The sequence below is a fragment of the Camarhynchus parvulus genome, chromosome 3 (genome assembly GCF_901933205.1).
Source record: "Camarhynchus parvulus chromosome 3, STF_HiC, whole genome shotgun sequence".
Classification (NCBI taxonomy): Eukaryota; Metazoa; Chordata; class Aves; order Passeriformes; family Thraupidae; genus Camarhynchus; species Camarhynchus parvulus.
The window spans coordinates 4,196,385-4,217,537 of NC_044573.1; the positions used below are offsets into that span (position 1 = coordinate 4,196,385).

General features: G+C 45.6%; 1 protein-coding gene across 4 annotated transcripts in view; it reads left to right on the plus strand.

Annotated features, from left to right (window-relative positions):
- Window positions 1–405: 405 nt before the first annotated feature.
- RTN4 (reticulon 4) overlaps window positions 406–21,153 on the plus strand; it is a 41,142-nt gene continuing 20,394 nt past the window's right edge. The window contains exons 1-3 of one of the 4 annotated variants that reach the window (XM_030945980.1): window positions 406–996; window positions 14,340–14,396; window positions 15,181–17,613. In XM_030945980.1, coding sequence (XP_030801840.1) covers window positions 546–996; window positions 14,340–14,396; window positions 15,181–17,613 — 2,941 coding nt within the window. In that variant the 5' untranslated portion in view covers window positions 406–545. The remainder of the gene's footprint in view (window positions 997–14,339; window positions 14,397–15,180; window positions 17,614–21,153) is intronic. The other 3 variants (XM_030945981.1, XM_030945982.1, XM_030945983.1) reach the window with 3 other exon arrangements.

The window sequence follows — 21,153 nt, forward strand, 5'->3', positions numbered from 1 at the left end:
AAACCGGGCTAGGGCGGATCGGTGCCCTGCGCCATCCGTACCCGGGAGCCCAGCCATCCCCTTCTGTTTCTGGAAATCGCTGAGGTTTTCTGGCTGCTGTTTAAAATAACAAAAAAGAGAGAATGACACTACTCCTGGCAGAGGAGAGCGCTGAATCACGCCATGCGCTCCAGGCTGTCTGCCACGGGGGGATGGAGGGGCCCCGGGCTGTGCCCGGTCTCCTTTTGCCGCCCCACCCGCGTTCTCCGCGCTGAACTTTACCCGACTTCTGAGCCCCTCTCCGCCAGCCATTGGGCCCGCCCATCTTATGCATATTCATGAGGGGCCACGCCCGAGCCCGCCCTTCATTGGCTGCTTCTCTCTCTCTCCCGCTCCCATTGGCTGGCGCCGCCGCCGCTCCGGGCGCTGGGCGGGGCGGGCGCGCCCGCGCCTCCCGGGCAGTGACTCACAGGGCGTGGAGTGCGGGTCCCGCAGCGGCGGCGGCAGCGCATCCCGCGCCTCCCCCCGCTCCCGCACTACTCATTGTTCCGCCCGCTCCAGGCACCATGGACGAGCTGGACCAGTCGCCCCTGGTCTCCTCCTCCTCCGGGCCAGCCCGGCCGCAGCAGCCACAGTTTAACTACCAGTTCGTGCTCGACGACGAGAAGGAGGAGGAGGAAGAGGAGGAAGAGGAAGACGAGGACGAAGACTTCGACGAACAGCTGGAGGTGATGGAGAGGAAGCCTGCCGCGGCTCCCGCCGCAGCCCCGCAGGAGCGGCCGCCACAGCTGCTGGACCTCGGTGGCCCCGCCGAGCCGCCCCGCCCCGCTGCTCCGGAGCCGCCGCAGCCCGACTGGAGCCCCCGGGGAGCTGTGTCCTCTTCCTCCTCCTCTGCCACGACGCCGTCCCCCGCGCAGGAGCAGGTCCCGGCCCCCGCCCGGCCCTCACAGCCCCAGCCGCCCAAGCCCGAGCCTGCTGTTGTCCCCCGGAGCAGAGGGTCCTCCTCCGGCTCAGCTGGTGAGTGCTCCCGCCCCGGGTCCGGGAAGGGCGGCGGCCGGCCGGGGGAGCCTCCACCCGAGCCGCTCCGGTCCTCGAGCCCCGCTGCCCCGCCGGGAGGTTCCCTTTGTCTGCCGGCCCTCGGCCGCCTCCTGCGGCATCGCTCCCTCCCCTCAGCCGCGCTCGGGCGCGGCCCCGCTCCCCACGGCCCCGCCGCAGCTCATGCTGGAGAAAGGGCTCCCCCTCCCCTTTCTTTCTTTTTTTCTTTTCTTTTTTTTTCATTATAATTTCTTCTCTTTCCCTCCTCCTCCCCTCTGTGTTATGCTAATGGCGGGAGGGGGAAGCGCCGCCCCGGCCGCCGCCTCGCACATGGGCCGCCCGGGGGCGAGGCCGCCGCCGCCGCCTGGCAACGGCCGCGTCGCGGCGGGAGCGGGGGGCGAGCGCGGGGTACCGGCCGAGGCCAGAGACAGCGGCCGTGTCCGGCAAACCGTCTGAGCCCCGCGGGCACGGCCCTGCCCGGGGTACCGGCCGAGTCCCGAGGGACCGGCCGCGGCGTCCTCGCGGCTCCGGCAGCTTCTCTCCCGGCGCAGAGCCCTCCTCGCCGCATTGTCCCAGGCACGGTTCCCCCCGGGGCGGCCCGGCACTGCGGGTTTGGGCGTGGGAGCGCGGGGGAGGAGGGAAACATAAGATACTTGTAATCTTACTCATGTTTAACACAGCGCCTGGAGGGAGGGGCGAGGCGAGGCGAGGGACTGCGGAGCCGCCGGCCCTCCACCTGGCCGGCGCAGCCCTGCGGCCGCAGCCTGCGTGGGGACGCCGCGCCCCGGCCGCGGACTGCGGGGCTGAGCCCCCGAGAGGGAGCCGGTGACCCAGGGAGGAATGTGCGGTAGCACAAAGGGAGACCAGGCTGCTCGCTGCTCTAGGTGTGGCAGTCCGGGAGAAGAATGTCAGCCTCGCGTCCTGGATGGCCGCGGCTTAGCCACGGCTGTCACCTGGGGCTTCTCCGAGGCGTCGCCCCGTAATGTGGGAGTGCGGCGGAGCACGGGGGTGTGGAGCGGAGGGCGTGTCACCCCCCAACAATTGCTGGTGCTGCCCGATTGCCAGAGCCCTTCTCAGGTCTAATCCGGGAGCTGACCCGCATGACTAATGCCTTGCATGCGGATTGCGAGTGTGCTTTGGCTCCACTTCCCCTTAATTCAAAGTAAAAGAGCTGACTTGAGGCCACTAAAACAGTGAAAAGCAACGAATTCAAGTGCCTTGAGATCGTCGTTGTGTGTGCTCATCTTCATTGCTGTTGTGGTGTTGGTATGTTGTAAAGATGCAGGATTTCAATAATAACTAAACACCACAGTATGAAGGGCCATGATACTCAAGATCTACTTTAAAAAAAAGCATTTGGAACAATAATTTTTTAAAAGGCCTGTTAAAACCCGAATTTAGTTTTTTTTTCAGGGGAAGTTTCACAATACATTTTATTTGCATGTGTGATGGGACTTTATGATTACTTGTGCTGTTGTCTTTCATGAAGCCTACTTTGTTTTGTTCTTCTGGAAGCTCTCTGTGTAGCAATATGCCAAGGAGATGAATTTATTTTTTGTTTCCACCATTTGGAGGACAGATGATGACAAAAGCTTGCAGCAGACTGAAGAGGAGGGATTCTATATGATGGATGAACAGAATTTTTCCTAGGCGTGTTCTCTGAGTGGAGCTCTGGGTGGTTTAAACAGAACTGAATGGAAGAAATAGGATCTACCAAATCATGTGGCTTTAAAAAGGAGGGATGAAAGCATGTTTTCTGGAAGTGATTTCGGTTTTTTTTTTCCTCTCTGACCCCTGAAGGATAAGGCAAAAAGAGCACAGTAATTCCTGAAATAGTTCTGTGTTAGAGACCTAACTGTGAGAATTGCGCAGTATAGCTGAGAAGTGGCATCAAGGAGTTATTTTAATTTGTCAGTGATGATTAATTTAGGGCTCTGAAGTAAGGACTGGCATCTGGGGGAGGCCTGGTTTCCAAAGACAAGGTGTTGTAACACAATGCTCATCTAATGATGAGTTGAAATATTAGAAGCTCTGTACTTGAAACTCCTGGATGAGAGCAAATGATGTTGATAAAAGCATTGCCAGGTTATCTCACGAGTGTTTTGGCCTTCTCAGATACGGGAGCACTTAGTTTCCATCATGTTAAATATCCATTTAAACATCAAATATTTGTTAGTTTTGCATTTAGCAGTGGGTGTTAAAACAGTCTGGGTCAAGATTTTTGGCTTGGTTTCAAATGAGTTCGCTCTCAGTCATGCTGGGAGACTTGCAAAATGAATTTGCTGCCTGCAACTGGTGGTGGGGTGGCCATGGCAGGGACAGCCACGTGGCCCTGTGGTTTGCTCTCTGCAGAGTTGTTGTTTCACTTGCTTTGAGCTCTGCTGTTTGAATTTAAGGTCTAACTGAAGAATCACAATTCACAGTCTAGAAATTTTGAAAAAAAATCTCTTCATATTTGAAATCTAATGCTTTCTTTTATGAGGATTTGAGGCAAATAACTTTGAAATTCTGTTTCCAGGAGGAGGAGAGTATGGCCTGTAGCAGAGAATAGTAGGGCTTCTTTTATCTGCAACAATTGGCCATGGTGCTGCCTTTTGGCAGTGGAACAATAGCAAAAATGTATTGCCTGCTTGATGGCCCATTGAAATGGATTTTATGTATATATGGAGGTGTTTTTTAAAAAGAAAACCTTTGTAATTGCTTTTAGTTACACACTTAAGAGTATTCAGTATCATTGTGACATAATTATATATAATGCAAGTCTCTGACAGGGTAACAGCAGCCTACCTTCTGAAGAGCTAATATAAATATTTGCAGAGGAGAAAACAAGCAGGAGCTCTGCAGTCAAACTTGGCTTCTCCTGAATGATTTCTGGGCTTTTTGTACTTGCTGTTTTGTGAGTAGCAGAAACTACAGCTCTGGCAAGATTACTGCTTAAATCTTCTGATTACCTGAATTTCCATAGGGTGCAAAAAAAAAAAAAAAAAAGTCAGAGATAGTTATCCATGGTCAAAGTAGAACCCCCTTTTTTTTGGCTAGCTGCCCAAAGTAAGAATAACCAGTGTACTATGATGAGTAGATACCACTTTGCTTCTTCAAGCCCTAGATTCTGCAGCAAAAGGAGGCTCATACATCACTTTTCTGGAAGAGACTGGTGTGCTTTGGAGTTAAGCTGCACTTCCCAGAAGGCTGTACATGAAATCCACCAGACTGGCCCTAGGCCAGCATGCAGAGAGAATAAAGATGTTTCCTTGTATGTCTGTTGCCTTCAGCTGACCTGGGTTAAATACATATGCAAACGTTGTGGAGGGCCAGTTTATTAATTAGTCTTGCTTCTCCATGTGATTATGTAGGATTTTTTCTTGAATTCATCCATGCTGAGGAGAGGTCTCAGGAAGGTTTGCCAGCCAGTGTCAAGCAGAGGTCAGCAGAGCTGCCTGGAGCTGTCCCTGGCCAGGCTGAGCCCAGCCGCAGGAGGTGCTGAATAAATGCAGATCTATACTTGCTCTGCTCAGCCCAGTGAGAACATTTTACCCTGCAAATCCTGCATTTGCATTTGATCCAAATTCTAAACCAGCATATTTGCTCCTCAGATTTCTTTCTGCTGTGCTGCTGTGTCTGCATGGACTCCTTCAGAGGAGCTGTGTGCATTTTAGGCACAGGATGCAGCATGACTTGGAAAAAACCAGAGTTGTCCTTGAATGCTGTCACTGGTGACTTTCATTTGCACCCTTCATTTATTACAATATGTACCCACTGATCTTCAGTGTTTCTCTGAGGTGCAGGGCATTTTCTCTTCCCAAGTATAGTCAGCAAAGCTCTAAGGGAGGTGTCCATAACCTGGGTTATCTAACTTAGAATGTGATTTAAAAAAAAATCAGCAATTTGACTGCTATAGTAAACCTTCATTTTCACATTTCATGTTCCCATCTTGATGAGTTCAACAAAGGATCATTTTATTTATTCAGTTTTATTCATTGTCATGTGCAGTGTCTAGCACTGGGCCCTGCCTCTGTAACTGAGCTGGTGTAAGAGCTGCAGAAGCCAAAGAGCCCCTGACTTCTGGTGAGCAGGAGTGTGTGCAAGGATAGTCCTGCCAAGTTCGATGGTGTGTTTGCTTTGTGTGTGTGTCCCTGGACTTGCTTTCCAGGATAAAACCACACAGCTTCCACCTACCCTGTAATGATGTAGCCCTCAGGGAAGTTTTGAATTGCACTGGGAGTTTTCCCCTTGGAGATGAAATCCTCCAAACCACAGTTTAGGAGGCAGTGAAGAGCTGCTGTTTGTTTGCCCTCCTTCCCCTCCTCCCAGCCTGTACTTAGGGAAGTTTCCAGCATGGCTATGGAGTGCCCACTGCCTTGTTGCATCACCACTGGTGGCCACAGAACCTCTCTCTTATCTCACAGATAACCACAAACAGCAGCCCTTGTGGAAGCTGAGGGGAGTGTTCAAGATTCCCAGTCAGAGGTTTTCTCAAAGTTGCTGGGAAAGCAGATGTTGTGTTCATTTTGCTTCCTCCAGTGGCCAGGATTTTGGAGAGCACTCAGTCCAAGAGCCTGGCTGCTTAGAAGGAGCCATTTAGGCATCAATTTTCTTACCCCTGGAGCCCAATTCCCATGCTGCTGGAATTCTGGGGGGCTCTGGTGGTGGCCACACAGTTTTGAGGGGATTCTGAGGCTTTTTGCCTGTTTCCATGTCCATTCTGCTACACCCAGCTTCTTGATGGCTCTCCTGTGATCCTGCCTTTGTGTGCTGGGGAGGAACAAAGAGTGGGTAACCTTCAACTGGAGCACTTGGTGTGCTGGAGTTATATTTCTTTATTTTCTGTTAATATTTTGACAAAAGCTTCTTCTTTTTATTTGTGCTGGCAGGTTTCTATAGTAACTATGAAACTCAGATAGAAAAATTAGCAAAGCATAGTTCAGTCTGAAAATGTCCTTTGGGTTCTAGTTTGGGGGCAAAGAAATAGTTCTTGGTTTTTTTTATTGGCTAGAAAATGAAAAGCAACTTGGAGCTTACAGGTGAATTATCTTAAGATATTCAGAAATGCTTATACATGAAGTAGGAGGAAAATTGTGTAACTCTCAAGCTGCTTTAGAAATGAAAGAAAAAAAAAGAGCTATTATTGCCAAGTAAAAATAGTGAACTGTGAGATCTCAGTAGAAAAGTAATGTTTTAATGCAGTTTAAAAAAAAATTCTTTGTTTATGATCTAAAATAGAAGTGGCTCCTGTATATGCTTTGGAAACATTGCATGTTTTCTACTTATTCTGCAGTCTCAGTTTTTGGGGCAGCATAGGACAGCCAGAACTGAGCTGCTGCTCTCCAGACAGATGACACATGCTTGGTGGATGGCTTTTTTAATTGGCCTTTCCATCAATAAGAACTATTACAGCAGCAATAAAATAATAGCCTTATTAATATGCACAAGGGCTGAGAAAATCAAATTATCTCAGTAGAATGTTTTTTATCTTTCAAATGGAAATAATCAATCTGCTGCCCACTGTAGCTGTCAAAATATGAAGATTTTAAGTTAGGTTAGATTTTATGTTTTTAAATTATTGATTTTCCCCATGATTTTAATGGTTTTGTCTCATTTTTTTGCTTTCTGATGTATAAAGAAAAAATACTTTTAATTTTATCTCCTCTCTCAATGTTGAAGTGTTGGGAATACCAGTTTAAGCTCCATGGTTTTACTGGGAGACTTGCTTTGTGTCTGAAATACTCCCAGCTTCTACTGGCAGCTTTTTAATGAGCAGGGCAATCATGTCATCAGCTTCATCAGCCAGGGAGAATATGTTAGTTAAGATGTCTTAAATGAGACACAAGACTGAGATAAATATAAACTTTCCTGTTGCCAGTTAAAATGTTCTCAGTCTGTCAAAATCCTCCTGCTTATCCAGTCAGCGCTGGTTTGTGACAGTTTTCCTTGAACCCTGCTCTCCCCTCTTTTCTGACAGGAGAGAAAATTCCTTCCTGCCTGTCTTTGTGTGTCCCCTGTGTGTGGCAGGGAGAGCAGTGCCAAGGAAAACAGACGAAGGAGCATGTGTGAGGCCTTGCAGAGCAGCTTGGGGCTCAGAGCAGAGAGGAACAAGTGAGGAGAAAAATGGCACTGGTGGCACAGAGGCTCCTTCTTTTGTGGGCTTCAGCCAGGTCTGCTCAGAGAGATGGATTTAAAGTGCTTTAAACCCAAATCTTCCTTTAAAGATCACACTGATAGACAGGAAAATTGGGGTTTCCCTGTGTGTTCTGTTTTAAATGACAAAAAAAATGAAATGGTTGGGCAAAACCTGTATTGCCCAAAATCTACTGTAGTGCTGTTGATACCTGATCCCCTTGGGAGTCAGGAGGACATCAAGACTCTGAATCTTCACATTGCTTTTCCCCTTTAATTAAAAGGTATTCTACAGATCCTGATGGCTACACCATATTCTTCCTCCCTATATCTCATCCATCAGATATCTTACGCACCATTTTTTTTTATTTTGCAGACTGTAAGCTCTTGTGTCAGAGGCTTGTCACACAAGGTAATGTGTTGGGAAGAGATGCCAAAAGAAATCAGTAGCATCTCGTCTCTATTCTTTAAAGATTATTTTAGCTAATAAATACATTCTTCTGCAATGATAAGGTTGCTCATCTAAATACTGCTTAATTTGTTTAATTGTGGGGAAAGCAGGGAAAAATCCATCTGTACAAATCAGTGAAAGGGAATCTTATGATTGGTATAATCTCTAAAATTAAATTGGATAATGTCTGCATAATGATAGGATTTGCATGGCTCTTTAGACCTCCTGCCTTTGAATAAGTTCTGATGTAATTACTCTATTTTTCTGCTTTGTGGCACTGCCAGAACTCAAATTTCTTTTTGTTATTTCAACTTATGGTTAAAGTGTCTGGGTCTTAAGGAAGAGTTACTTAGTTTTCAGAGGAATTATCTAGGGTTTTTTTTTGTTACAAATGTTGCCAAAGACTGAGTGCTTGGATTTAAAGCTGTGTCCAGCTGGACACGTGTGTTTGCACTTGGCTAGATTGTTTCTTTCTGCTTCTCTTTAATCAAACTCATTGAAACAGTATAAATTGGTGTCTGTAAATGCTGAATCTGGGAATGCTCATGTTTTAGGTGGTTCTAAATTAAGGTTTTTGCTTTGCTATTAATCACATTTGATTTATATGTTAAATACAGTTGTGATTGTGGAGTGGGTATTTCAGGCCATCAGAGGGGGCTGTGAACAGCTGGGGTTAATTGTGGCCACCTGACTTCAGTAAAGGGAGGCTTTGCCCACCACCTGATGCTAATTTGGGTAATAAAGCAGAATTTCTGGGCTTGGAGCTGCTACCTTGCAGGGGGAAGGTACAGCCAAGGTGTGTGGTACCGAGCTGTGCCATTTACTCCTCCCTGAGCTTTGGGAGGAGAACAGAACAGCAGCAGAACAGTTTTCTCTTTGTTCCTGAGAGGATTTCATTTCCTCGTGGTGAGCTCCTGTGGATTGCTGGGCAGGGAAAGGTATGTGCATCCTGTTTGTGGGAATTCTGTGTGCTCTTGGCCTGAGAGGAGTGAAAAGTTTCTTTGGAGCTGAACTATGAGACTTTTGTCTCTGTTTGTTTAGTTTTGCTAACAAAAGATGCCTGACAAAATCCTGTCCCTGCTGTGAGGGGATGAGGGGTGACACTCAGTGGATGAGGGACTTTTAGGAGAAAGTGGCATTAGAGAACCACTCTCTGAAATGCTTTGGGTCCTGTCCCTGGTGTTACTGACCAAAATGGTTGCAAGAGTGAGGTGAGACTGGTGGCTGTGTCTGAAGTATTTAATGGCCTTTTAGAAACATCGTGGTGGTGGGTTCTTAATGGCAATTGTAACAGGGAACGCTGTGACAGAGCCAGGATTAATTTCTCTTCCTTGTGTCCCTCTGTTCGTGCTTTGGTTGGCACTTGGGTGTTGCAGGGTGAGTGGAACTGCCTTTCTTTTCACTAAATAGCTGATCAAAAGGAGGAGAAATGCACACAGCTCACCTCTGTCCCGGTGCTTTACAGGGACAGCTTGCCTCAAGTGGAGCTATTTTAAAAGAGGAGAAGCTGTGAAATTGGACCATGTAAAAATGATATTGAAAAAAAACTTGTATAAACCAGTTTGATTATAGATTTCTGCTTAGACAACAAGAAAATGTTATTTGCTGGAGACCTGTTTGCAGAAGCAGACTGTTTAAAATGCTCGTTTGAACTTGTTTTCTTCATGCACTTCAAATAGTGCAGCCCAACTCTCCCTGCAGGTGATGCGTGATTCCACTTTGCAGTAATTGCCATGCAGGGCTGAAATGACCTACAGCTGGGTTTGTTAATGATCAAAGGTCTTGGCTCCTTTTGTGATCCCAGCTGTGATGCCCTCAGGGTGTCCAAAATGGAGCTCCATTTTCCCCTTCAAATCTTCAACAGCTCCCATCTTTTGTAGCACCTTGCACACTTTCCTCCCAAGGATTTCCAAATAGTTTCCTAAACTGGAAACTTCTCTTTAAAAACTCAGACCTGTAACTAAAAAGAGCCAAATGAGAAAAACTAATGATTTGCTGTGACTCTGCAGCCTGATCTAATGATGTGAAAAGGTGCTATTAATAGTCAATGTTCTTCATCTTGAATGGTTTAAATATTTGGTGAAATCCCGTATTTAGAACAATCACATCATAACAGGAGATGATTTAAATGGAGTTTGTGTAGGCAGCTTCTTTTCTCAGGAAATTCTTGTGAAGTTGTGTGCCCTTGTTTTGTACTGCAGTAGGAAATTAGGCATCTGAGAACTTGAAATAATTAACTTTTAAATGGCCACGTGTGTTGCTAAACAGCTCGAGATAGAAATGCTGCTGGGGCAGCCTCCACTGTGGGCACATGAGCAACTTGGTTTGCATTGAAGGAACAATTTTTCTTTCATATCTGCCCTGGAGGGCTTGCTGCAAATGGAACTTTTCCATGACTTGTGAGTCATGTCACAGATGCCATTCCTTGGAGTATTAATTTTCCCCTGTTTTCCTTTATTGTTAAATATTTATGTTAACAGGAGAGGCCTTTCACAATATCCCACTGTGGGAGGTCTGTAAGGTAAAAGCAATCCCTGGCCTGTTAGTTTGGTGTCTTGCTCATTTCCTAGGCTTGCAAAGGTGAAATGGATTCTTAGACTCCATTTCTGCTCCTTTTGTTTTAAGACTAGCAGGCATTTTCCAGCAATCTAATCCAGGAAGTGGTTTTGAAGCTCTGGAGGCTGAAACTGCCACCTAGCAGCCTAATGCAGTCTCCTGCCAAAGCTGAACTGGGCAGCAGGTGAGGTTTGCTCAGTGTTTCTGTGGCTTCTGTCTGCTTTAATGCTGAGCTCATACACAGATGAAGGAGAGCAGCAGAACAATAAAGCTGTGTTAGCACAGTTCTGCTGCTGCTGATTGGAAGGAGGCACATGGGAGCAGAGGGAAGGGTCCTTCACTTACACAAATCCAGTGAGGAGGGACAGGAATTCTTCTGGCTCAGTCCTTATTTTCTCTGACTAGACTGAAGTCCTCTGCTTTCCTTTGGCAAGTGTGTTTTTTGGGAAGAAAAAAAGCTCTTTTCTCATAAATTGCTTTACTTGGAATTGTCAGTTTACTTACTTAATTTTAAACATTTTTCTCTGGAAATACTTGCAGATAATTTTCATTTCATTAGTTGTGTGAGAAATCTCCATTTATTTCTCTAGTTTTTATCTGAGATTTTGGTATTTAAATGTTAAGTTTTATGCTGGTAATGCCAGCATCTTGTAACATCAGCAGTTAGTGGGAAATCAGCAAAAATGAAAATGAGGGTTTAAAATTACACATCTTTGTCACGCTGGTGTCAGGTTCTTTATTTTTAAACAACACTGAAATCTGATTCTCATTGAAGGACGTTATGTTTTAGCTGAAATCATAATGCAGTTTTAAAATATGAGACTTCATGCTAATGAAAGAAGCAACAGGGCTATTTGTGGGTGATTTGTTTTTGGTTTTGGGGTTTTTTAGGGAATATTTAATTTGCATAAATCCAAGGTAAAATTTACAGAATGTTTCTGGTTAAAACCAGGCACGCAGTCAGGCTGAGTCTCTAAAGTTCTCTTTAAGAGCCATCAATTGGAGTGCCTCAGTAACCCATATAAAGTGGTACCACTCATAAATAAGAGGTCAGCCTCTATCTTGGCTGCAACGCTGAAAGTACCTTACTAACTTGCATCATTATGAATTTTTGGCTGAAAAACTTTAGAGTAACAACTCTTTTCATGGAGATTGTGTTCATTTTGAGGTCTCATTCTTCTGTGTTTCATGAAACAAAATCTGTCTTCTGATGGAAGTGTTAACTGAGCAGTTCATCTTAGTGAAGGAATTTTAGTTATGATTTGTAAGAAGATCACTTAGATTTTTTTTCCTGTATGTATTTGGGTGAAGCTTTTTGTAGTGAAACTCGCTTTGTATGTCAGTTAAGGTGTTTTGAATATCTACTTCTGCTTGACAATATTGTTGCTCAGAGCTTGATGTGTTCAGAAGTTTTTTTACCGGGTTCTGTTGTGTTGCTTGTTTGGGTTTTTTTTTTTTTGTCACCTAATTTCTGCCATTGAGATGCAACTAGGAGAAGCCACCCCTGGTGATGGATCCTAGAAGTGTCCTACTTACCCACAGAGCTGTGTTTCTGAGAGGTTTCTACCTCCACATGGGAGGTGGGGATGCTCCAGCAGTGTCACTGCTGGGAAAAATCCCTTTCACCATGTCACTTCAATTGCACTCTGCAGAGAGTTGTGGTTCAGTCAGCACTGCTGCTGATGGGGACTTGTCCTACTCCATTTTCCCTGCTTGCCTGGAGGTGTTACACAGGGCCCACAAGGGCAGCAAAAATCCCTTATATCTTTTTCCTTTGAGCAGGAAAAATGCCTTTTCTGATGTGGGTGGAGGGAGAGTGGGTGGTTCTCCTTGGCTGGTTAGGAAACACTGCTTTTATGTAATCTCTTTTCACACTCCAGCCATGTGTGGAAAATAAAGTTTGGGTGTGGACATAATATCTTTCCATTAAGAGAACCTGGGAATTCAGTGGCTGGCATAGGGATTTTATGGGACTGTGTTGGGTAAATAGGAGCCACACCTCAGGAGGAGTTTTTGCCCTGTGCTGTCTTAAGGAAACACTGAAAAATGAGACCCCATGCTCTTAAACCCAGTGCCCTTCCCCAGAAACTGAAATCTCTGTCCCTGGGGCTGGAAAGTATTCAAAAGATTTTAAGTGTGGAAATTTTGGTAGAGATTGCAGCTGACCTTTGGACAGGAAGGGAGCAGCACCTTTCAGGGACGACTTGTGTGTTTTCTCCTTCACCTCCTCGCCCCTCAGTGGACTCTGCTGTGTTTGTTTGCCCTTCCTCCTGCATTTCCAGCACCTCCTCTCCACTGCCTTGGTCTTGGTTTCCCTGGAAGCCCTTTCCTGTTGGGCTGTCAGGGTTTCTGTTCACAATCTGGTCCCATCAGGTCCATCCTGCTTTTTCTCCTGCCCCAAAGCACAGACTCCTTCCAGTACACCTGGGATGATCTGGAGGAGGGAGAGTGTGGTTTCAGGAGAGGTGTGGGCTGAGGAGCAGTCTCTGCTTGTGGAAAGGATCCTGGTGAGCCGGTGGAGCCAAGAGCTGCTGGAACAAAGGGCCTGTAATGAGTGGCACTTGGTGTAGCAGTTCTGTGACTCTGTGTCACGTACCCATCAGTTGTCCTCCAGTGTGGTTTTTGTCCTTTAAAGCTTTGCCACCATTGAGCTGTGACACTGCTTTAATGTGCTCTAAATTTGGAATTGAGGTTTCTCTCTATATGGTCCTTAATCGAAAAATGTAATTTTTAGCAAACTGAGCAGAAATGCCTTTGGCCCAGCAGGAATTGAGGACCCTTTTGAATACCAAGTCCTACACTCAGCTTTATTTCTTACTCTGTTTTCTGTTGTCTTCAGGTGATACTTATAACGCCCAAAATACAGCAGGAGATAATGTTCTGTGAAACAAACCCAATGACTGTATAGTGTGACAGGACATGCAGGCTGTGAGGAGACTTGATTTTTGGAACACTGCTGTTGGGATTAACTTGAATAAGCCAGACAGGTCATGAATGTCTGCAAGAGGCATCACTTCTGCACAAGTCATGGTTTAGTGCCAAAACACAGCTTAGCTTAATGCCCTGCCTGACTGGTTATTATATATGTGCTGCCACAACTACCATATTTCTCACCTCTTGCCTTTCATCTTTTAAAATCAATTGTTTCTATTATTCTTTGCTTTCCAATAATAATAATAATAATATAAAAAAAGCCAAGCCAAAAATATCCCTACTTCTTTTTCAGTACTTGATTTTGTCCAGGTACATAGCAAAATTAAAGATTGTTGGTGTGTGTACTCAGAATAAAAATCTAAGTGCTTTAATATAATTTTTCCTCCACTAATGCAATTGATGTCAATTGCAAATATTCTTTACCGCCTCAATGTGAAAATTTATGCACTTTTCAGAATGAAATAAATTTGCCTAAGTGGTGGTATTCTCACATCAATGTAAAACCAACAGGCCATGATGGACCTGGGAAAAACACTGCTGGCACAGAAATCCAGAGGAGGACTGGTTTTGCTTTGCCTGTTTCCTCATGATGGCTGATACTGCAGCTTTGAGTGGAAATTGGAGAACTGGATTTGTCTTGGGAGATACTGGGCTTAAAGCAAACTCAGCAAAGCCAAGTGCACTCCTTGGATCATGCCAAAAAAGGCTTTAAAAATAAAGGACTCAAGCTTCCTCTGGGGGCTTGTCTGTATAACACCAAAAGGAAAAGAGTCAAGCCATAAAGCAGGTATGGCCCAGCATGGCTGTGCCTGAGGAGTGCTGTGTTTGTGGGGTGTTTCAGAGCTTGCTTTAGTCATTGAACTTTCACCAGTGTTTGGTGGAGTTTGTTGGGGCTGCTCTCACACAGGTGTGGGGGTGTGAGGAGACCTTGGGTGGGGAGAGCTAAGTAAGTGTGCCCCTGGCAATGGCAGCTGTGGCTGCCCAGTGGTGTGCAAGGGAATGGAAATAAGAGTAGCTGCCAAGCTGTGTCTCACCCTGTGGTTGGTCACTGGCTTGGAGGGTGGAGATCCCTCAGTAAAGATCCCATTGTGAATGGGGAAATCTGGGTGTGGGCTCTCCCAAATCACCTGGCTCTGCTGATGGTGTTCCCTGGTTCTCTTGGGTGTTGGCTGTTGATCTGTTGGGTTTACTGGGAACTGGCTCCTTGAGTGCTTTCTCCCCTCTTCACCCTGGCCCTTCCTTCTGCTGAGGTTATTTGTTTGTTTTTCAGATGAGAACCTTTTTGCTCTTCCTGCTACACCTGCGCCTCTGATGCACTCCTCTGCAGGCAAGTTCTTTCTGCTCCCTTTGTCTGAGTACCTCCTGCCTTTCTGACCTCATTAACCCTTTCCCACTAGTCTGCTTCTACTAAAAGTCAGCATGGGTCCAAGAATAGCCTCTGTCACATTTTTCAGTTCGGACTTTTTGGTTGCTCTATTCCAGATATTAATACTCATTCATTTGTTTACGTGGTAAACTGTTTCATAAATAAGAATTCAGCCATCTGTGAATTCTTGGACCCTTGATGTAGGAGAAAAGTTGTTACTGTTAACAGGTTAATACATCAGAGCATAGTTGCTTTAATGATTTAGCAGAAAGATTTTATCTATAGTAACTTTCTGCAGTATTTTAAAGAAGTAAAATTTGCACTTGTCTTATTGACTTAGTGGTTTTTATTAGGTACACCATCCACAAATTTAAAAAAAGGTGTCAGAAAAAGACTTTACTGGCACATGTTTGTGCAATATGTTTATGCCCAAGCATCCACACACCCCCTGTCTCTGTCTGCCCTTGCCACCCTCCTGTTCTGGCTTTGTTAATATTGCCCCTGTACTTGTCTGGCATCTTCAGCTTTACTGAGATCTTTGCACTGCATAAAGTTGCTGCTCCTTGAGCCTCTTGCTCACTTCTAGAATAGCTTTAAGTGATACTCTGTATTAATGGCTCATAGTATCCATGCTAGACCTTGGAAGAGCCTTTTAGTAGCTAAAATCATATGAACCTGTTGAAAGTTTGCACTGACTTTGAGAGCACTTGCATTCTCTAACTTTCCTTTCTATCCACGGTCACAGAAAAAGTTATGGACTTGCAGGAGCAGCCAGGTAGCACTAAGGCGCTGGGGCAAGAGGATTTTACTGCAGTCCCGCTTGATCCTGCTCCTTCTCTTCCCTCCTTCTCTCCTCTCTCAGCTGATCCCTTTAAAGAGCACGCAGCCTTTGGTACCCTCTCAGATGGATTCCCTGCAAGAGGCACTTGCAAAGAGAGCTCCAGTGAGGTTTATAAAGAACCTATGAAAAATACCACAAACCCCTTTCTTGCAGAGGGAAATGATAAAGACATTTCTGAGATTAAATACTCACAACCCCCATTTGCTAAAGAAGCAGCAGCCATTTTATCTCCAGCTAAAGAAAAAACACAGCTAGAGGGCCCTGAAGAATTACCTAAACTGGAGAAAACACCTGCAGAGCAGCTGAAAATGTCTCCAGAATCTCCCCAAGATTTATTTGAAAGAAACGAGGAAGATCTCTTCTATAACAAAGACAAGTACAGAGGAGGTGGCGATCATGCTGAAAAAGGGGTGCTGAAAGAAGGCTCTCTTAGGAGGGAAGAATATGCAGACTTCAAACCATTTGAGCCAATATGGGAAGTCAAAGGTGCTAGTCATGGACTGAGCAGCATGAGAGAGGATGTTGGAAGTAAGATAGAAGCCAAGCTGGAGAGCAGTTTGGATGACAAGTATGGCGTGGGTAAGCTGACTGTGCAGAAGGATTACGAAAGAGACAGTGAAGGCAGTGCTGAAGAGCCCTCCTTCCCAAGCACCCCAGAAGCTGTAAAAGAACCTTACATCACTTGTACTAAATTTGACTCCTCTCCAAGTCCTGGTGGTAACAAAGGCAAGTCTCTTTCTCCACTAGAGGAAGGCATTTCAGAAAATAGAACCGACGATGAGAAAAAAATTGCAGAACTGAAAGCTCAGCCGGGCCCAGAGCAAGGTGATTTTGCTGCTGGAGCAGGTGGGCAGGAAGGGCAGGGAGCTGACCCTGCTAAAGCGCAGGGGGTCCCGTCAGTGTCACCCAACAGCGCCGCAAACATGCCCGAGGGTCTCACTCCTGACCTGGTGCAGGAGGCCTACGAGATGCACGATGCAGCCTGCACAAAGCTGGCTTATGAAACCAAGATTGATTTGGTGCAAACCTCAGAGGCGGCGCAGGAGACTCTGAAACCCGCGGCACAAATCTGCCCCTCCTTCGAAGGCTCGGAGGCCGCTCCATCGCCCATACTGCCCGATATTGTTATGGAAGCCCCGCTGAGCACCGGCACTGCTGGGGCAGAGGCATCTGCTGTGCAGCTGGAAGCTTCCCCACTAGAAACATTCATGCCCACTGCCAAGTATGAGAATGTAAAAGAGGCTGAAAAACCTCCCATATACCAAGAGGCAGTGAATGTACCGCTGACACAGGCCCAGGAAGCAAAGGAGACGTTGGCATTTAAGCGACCTGATGATGAGAGTAGCACCACTCCTGAAGATCTGGAGACTCCTTATATATCTATTGCATGTGACTTAATTAAGGGAACAAAGGTCTCTGGTGAATCTCCTTCTCCATCTTTCACAGAGTATTCAAAGGCACCTCTAACAGAAAGCATTTCTCAGGATGTGCCTGAAGACAAGGAACTAGATGGAACCCCATCTCCACAGTTTGGAAAAGCTGGTCTGTTTAATAGCCAAATGATATCTGACTTTGCTGAGGAAGCAAGTGAAGATCCATCTCTCCTCTTAAAAAGTAAATCCACTGAGAGTATTGCAACTGATGAAGAACGTGAGGAGGAAGGACTGGTGGATTCAGTAGCTGCCACGGGCAAGCCTTATCTAGAGTCATTCCAACCTGAGCTGGACTCTTCCAAAATTGTTGCTGCTCCACCACCTGAGCCAATACCTACAAAAATAGCCAAGGCAGATAAGATTCCTCTTCAAATGGAAGAGCTGAATGCTTTGGCTTATTCAGCTGATGCATCTGTTGCTATGGAACCGAAAACAGGAGATGACAAAGCTCTCTCACCCATGGAGTCTTCCCCAGTCTCAGTGGAAGAAGACTTTGTGATGTTAGGTCATCCTAAAGCTGTTCCTGAATTTGAGACAGAAGCCACTGACCGAGAAACAATGCACAAAGATGAAGGTGAAGACATCAGTAAGGTGATCCAGGGTGAGAAGCAGCTGCCTTGCTCAGAGCTGCCCTGTGATCTGTCTGTGAAGAATGTAGAAGTAAAAGCTGAGGAAGATAGCAATGCCTTGAAAAAGTCTTTGGAGGCTGTGGACAGAGAAGTGCCTGAAGTATCCACCATGTCCTTACCAGCCACAGATACCTCACCTTTATCTGCTGAAAAAGAGATAGTCAGTGTAGTAAAACCAGGAGCTTTTGAGAAGGAAGCTGAGAAAGAAGCTGCTTCTGTTAAAGAAAAGAAAAAACCTACTGCTGTATTTTCAGCAAAGCTGAATAAGTCTTCAGGTAATCTGTGTATGCTGTCTTGCAGTTTGCTGATCTGCATAATTCTTTAGCTAAACTTAAGCATGCCTTGACTTATTCTGTTTAAATCACTTTCTGTAAACTTCTCTGTAGGCCAAGGGTAACAGAAAATGTCAGTGCCTGCACTTGTACCTTTTTCATATTCTGATTGCTTTAGTACCTTTTTTCTGTTTATCAGGGATGGATTCAGCATCTCCAGGTTTCTCCTCCAGCTCTGCTGCTCATGGTCTGTGGATGCAGAAATAAGTGACTGCCCACTGCAGGCCCTTCCATGGTTGTCCCCAGGCTGGGCATGGGGTGGCCTCCCAACCTCTGAATCTGGGATGCTGTGTTTGCTGTGTGCACATGATTTGAAGAGGCATTTCTTCCTTTTCATTAACAGTTCAGACATCAGAGTGTAAAACTCAGGAAAATACCCCTGCTGCTCCTGTGTGTGCCTGGAATCTGGAAAAGAGCCTGTGCATCTCCAGCCTGTGGTTTAAACAAAGGGTGAACATGAGGGAGCTTAGTATGCAGGTTACTGAAAGAGTGGTCATTAAGAAGTTGAGTGTTCTGCAAACACTGAAATTGGTTTCTGTACAGCACAGGTATTAATTTCTGTTTATCTTTTCAGGTGGGCTTGCACTTCAGTGTAGCTAATTTTTCTTACAGTAATATGCAGTTATAGTAGCAGGAAGTTGTAATCTTTTCTCTAAACTGAACACCTCATGAATTCCCAGCTTTTTGTAGACTAGAGGAGTATTTTGTTTTTTTGATATTGCAGCACTCTGCTGCTACTTAAGCTTTGACCAGAAGCAATCACACCAAAAAAACACCTACTGCAGAAAGCACAGTGCTCTAAATAGAAAAGCAGGAGCTAGTTTGACTCAGCAGCAGTACTGTATTTATGCAGTAGCTGCAGCCTACAGTTCATAAAATAGGATTACAGAATAACCTGAGATAGAAGGGAACAGCAGGTACGTGTTGAAGTGAACATCAGTGTTGGTGCCATTGAAATTGGTTTGGGAAATAAGGCAGAAGATGTATTTTTTAATATTTACCTTTGTCATTTCTCCTGTCTCACCTTCTCTATATGTGCAGGTAAGGCAGAAAGGAGAGAGTTTTGCTTTTCTCTTGGCTTGGGGTAAAACTTCATTGATAATCTGCACTGTTAAAACTCTGTGTGTGTCGTGTGTTCTGTGAAGGGTCCTCAGGCTTCCAGCACATAGAACTGTCTGGAGAGCAGCTGGATGTCTTGGACTTCAAGTCAAGGGGTTAATTGCATAGAGCTCAGACTACTTTATAAAAAAGCCAAAGCAAAACACTGCACTTAATATAAGAGCTTTTGTGTTAGTTTTTTTTAAAGGGAGACCTTTTGGAAGGGTCTTTAATCATTGCACACATGCAGGAGGCTGGGGGTGGCAGCCCCTCCCTGTGGCTCTGAGGTGACACAGCTGCTGCTCTCCCATCTGTGGGAAGCTGCCCCAGAAGCTGCACAGACCCAGCTGCCAGAGCAGAGAGGTGCCATTGCTCTGCCATCCATGGCCCAGTGCAGGGACAGGGCCCAGCTCTGTCAGTGTGCTGGGAGCTGGCCTGGGGAGCTGCAGCCCCTCACTATTATTGTGTTCACTCTGGAGAGCAGCTGCACTTTTTGACAGGCTGTGTTGTTTGGGAAGAAAATTTTTTGCTTTACACCAGAGGAACACTTGCTCAAAGCTAAATAGATGAGAATACTGACTCAAAAATGGGCCTTTATTTTTCTGGATTTTTCTCCACACTCTGTTGTGTTGCAAAATACACAACTGGACTTCTGAGACAAGCCACAAACAACATCAGTTGTCTGCTTTAAATACCACACTGCTTAGGCACAATTTCAGAGTATCATTGAAAAACTAACAAGGAGGGATTGTTCGTCACAAGCCCAAGTGCCTTTGTGCATGTGTTTGGCCTTCTGAGTCTACCTTTGTTCTTTGGGGTTTTTTTTTTCCTGCCCATCAGTGGAACTGAAATAGATTTCACTGTGTCTTAAGACTTGTGGAATTCAGCTGGTGTGATGGTGTGACTGATGCTTGTTAAAGCTTTCATCTGAGCTGCCTTACTGGTGCTCTTAAATCCAAGGTTGTGGAATGCTTACTTAACAGTGCTATTTTTTGGAAGCTAACCTAAATGCCAGTGTGTTGTAACTTCCCACAGCCCCAGTGGGCTGTGGGGAGCTAACAGGGATTCTAAAAAGGTTGGAGATACTTTTTTAACTCATCCAGTTCACTGAAGTAAATGTAAAGCTTTGAAGAGTATCCTGGGTAGAAGGGGGTTTGTTAAAAGGTGCCTGGCACACCCTTGGGTAACCTGGACAGATTTAAGAAACACACAAAAGCAAAAAAAACCTCAAGCCCAAACAAATTCAGAACTGTATGTAAAACTGGAACAATTTAAAGGGCAAACAACCCCTGCAACACCAGCAATTTCTGCTGTCTTGAATACAGTGATTTTTTTCCCCCCCAAGTTTGTATTTCTCAGTAGCTGCTGTATTTGGCTTCAAGCAAACACCCTCGCTTCTCTGTCCCTCTCCCCAGACCTCAAATTCCCGAGCTCCATCCAGAGCACTGCCTGGTAAGCTGGGAGAGCTCCGAGTGCAGCTCCTGGGGGTTCAGGTGCTGCTGCCCAACTCCTGCAGGAGGTGTGAGCACCAGGCATGGGCAGCCATGGCTCAGGGCCAGCCTGTGGGACAGGGCTCTGATGCCATCTAGTGTTTGTCACTGCGGTGGGACCTCAGCGCCTGCCGACAGGAAGGGATCCATCCGCGTTTGGAGACATTCCCAACTCCTGAAATGAGTTTGAGAGGTGAAAGCTAAATATACACATTCCATATCCCAGCCCTGCTGTTGCACAGCCTTTCTTCTCTCATCCAGATCATTAATCCTCCCCAGGCCCATGCTTTCCACAAACCTGCTTTTGATTGATGGGATGTGGAGGATTTTATATTATTGATATTATTGAATTATAGACTCAAAACCTCTGGCCACAACAAAGTTATGTACTAAAATGGAAATGGGCAGTTTAAATCCCTCAGTGTGTCCATGCTGAGTATTACAGTAATATTTCGAAGTAATGTTGAGATCTTTACCATCAAGACACTCAGTTTCCCAGAACACCCTTGTTTTACAGTGGGTTTGACCACCAGCTCTGTGGACATTCCCTTCAGATTAAATCTAACTGGTTTATTTGCTTTCATTACAGGCACTCAGAAATGCAGCTAAATAATAATATTTTACATTTCCTGGATTTTCTTGGGGGGGCAAATACAAAGGTGAAGCCCAGGTGGGAAATGTGCTTTGAGAGGGTGGTACTAATGCTGAATCTTTCTTTTTTCTCCTACAACATGGGGGCAGAAACCAAATACTTCCTGTGATGCTGTAATAGAAACCAGGTCATTGCAGTTGTGTAAATCTTAAAGGACATTAGAAGTTCTGCCTGATACCAGCTGTACCCACTAGGGGAATTTCTGTTATTTTCTGTGTTTGTGGTGAGTTAAATGGCACCACT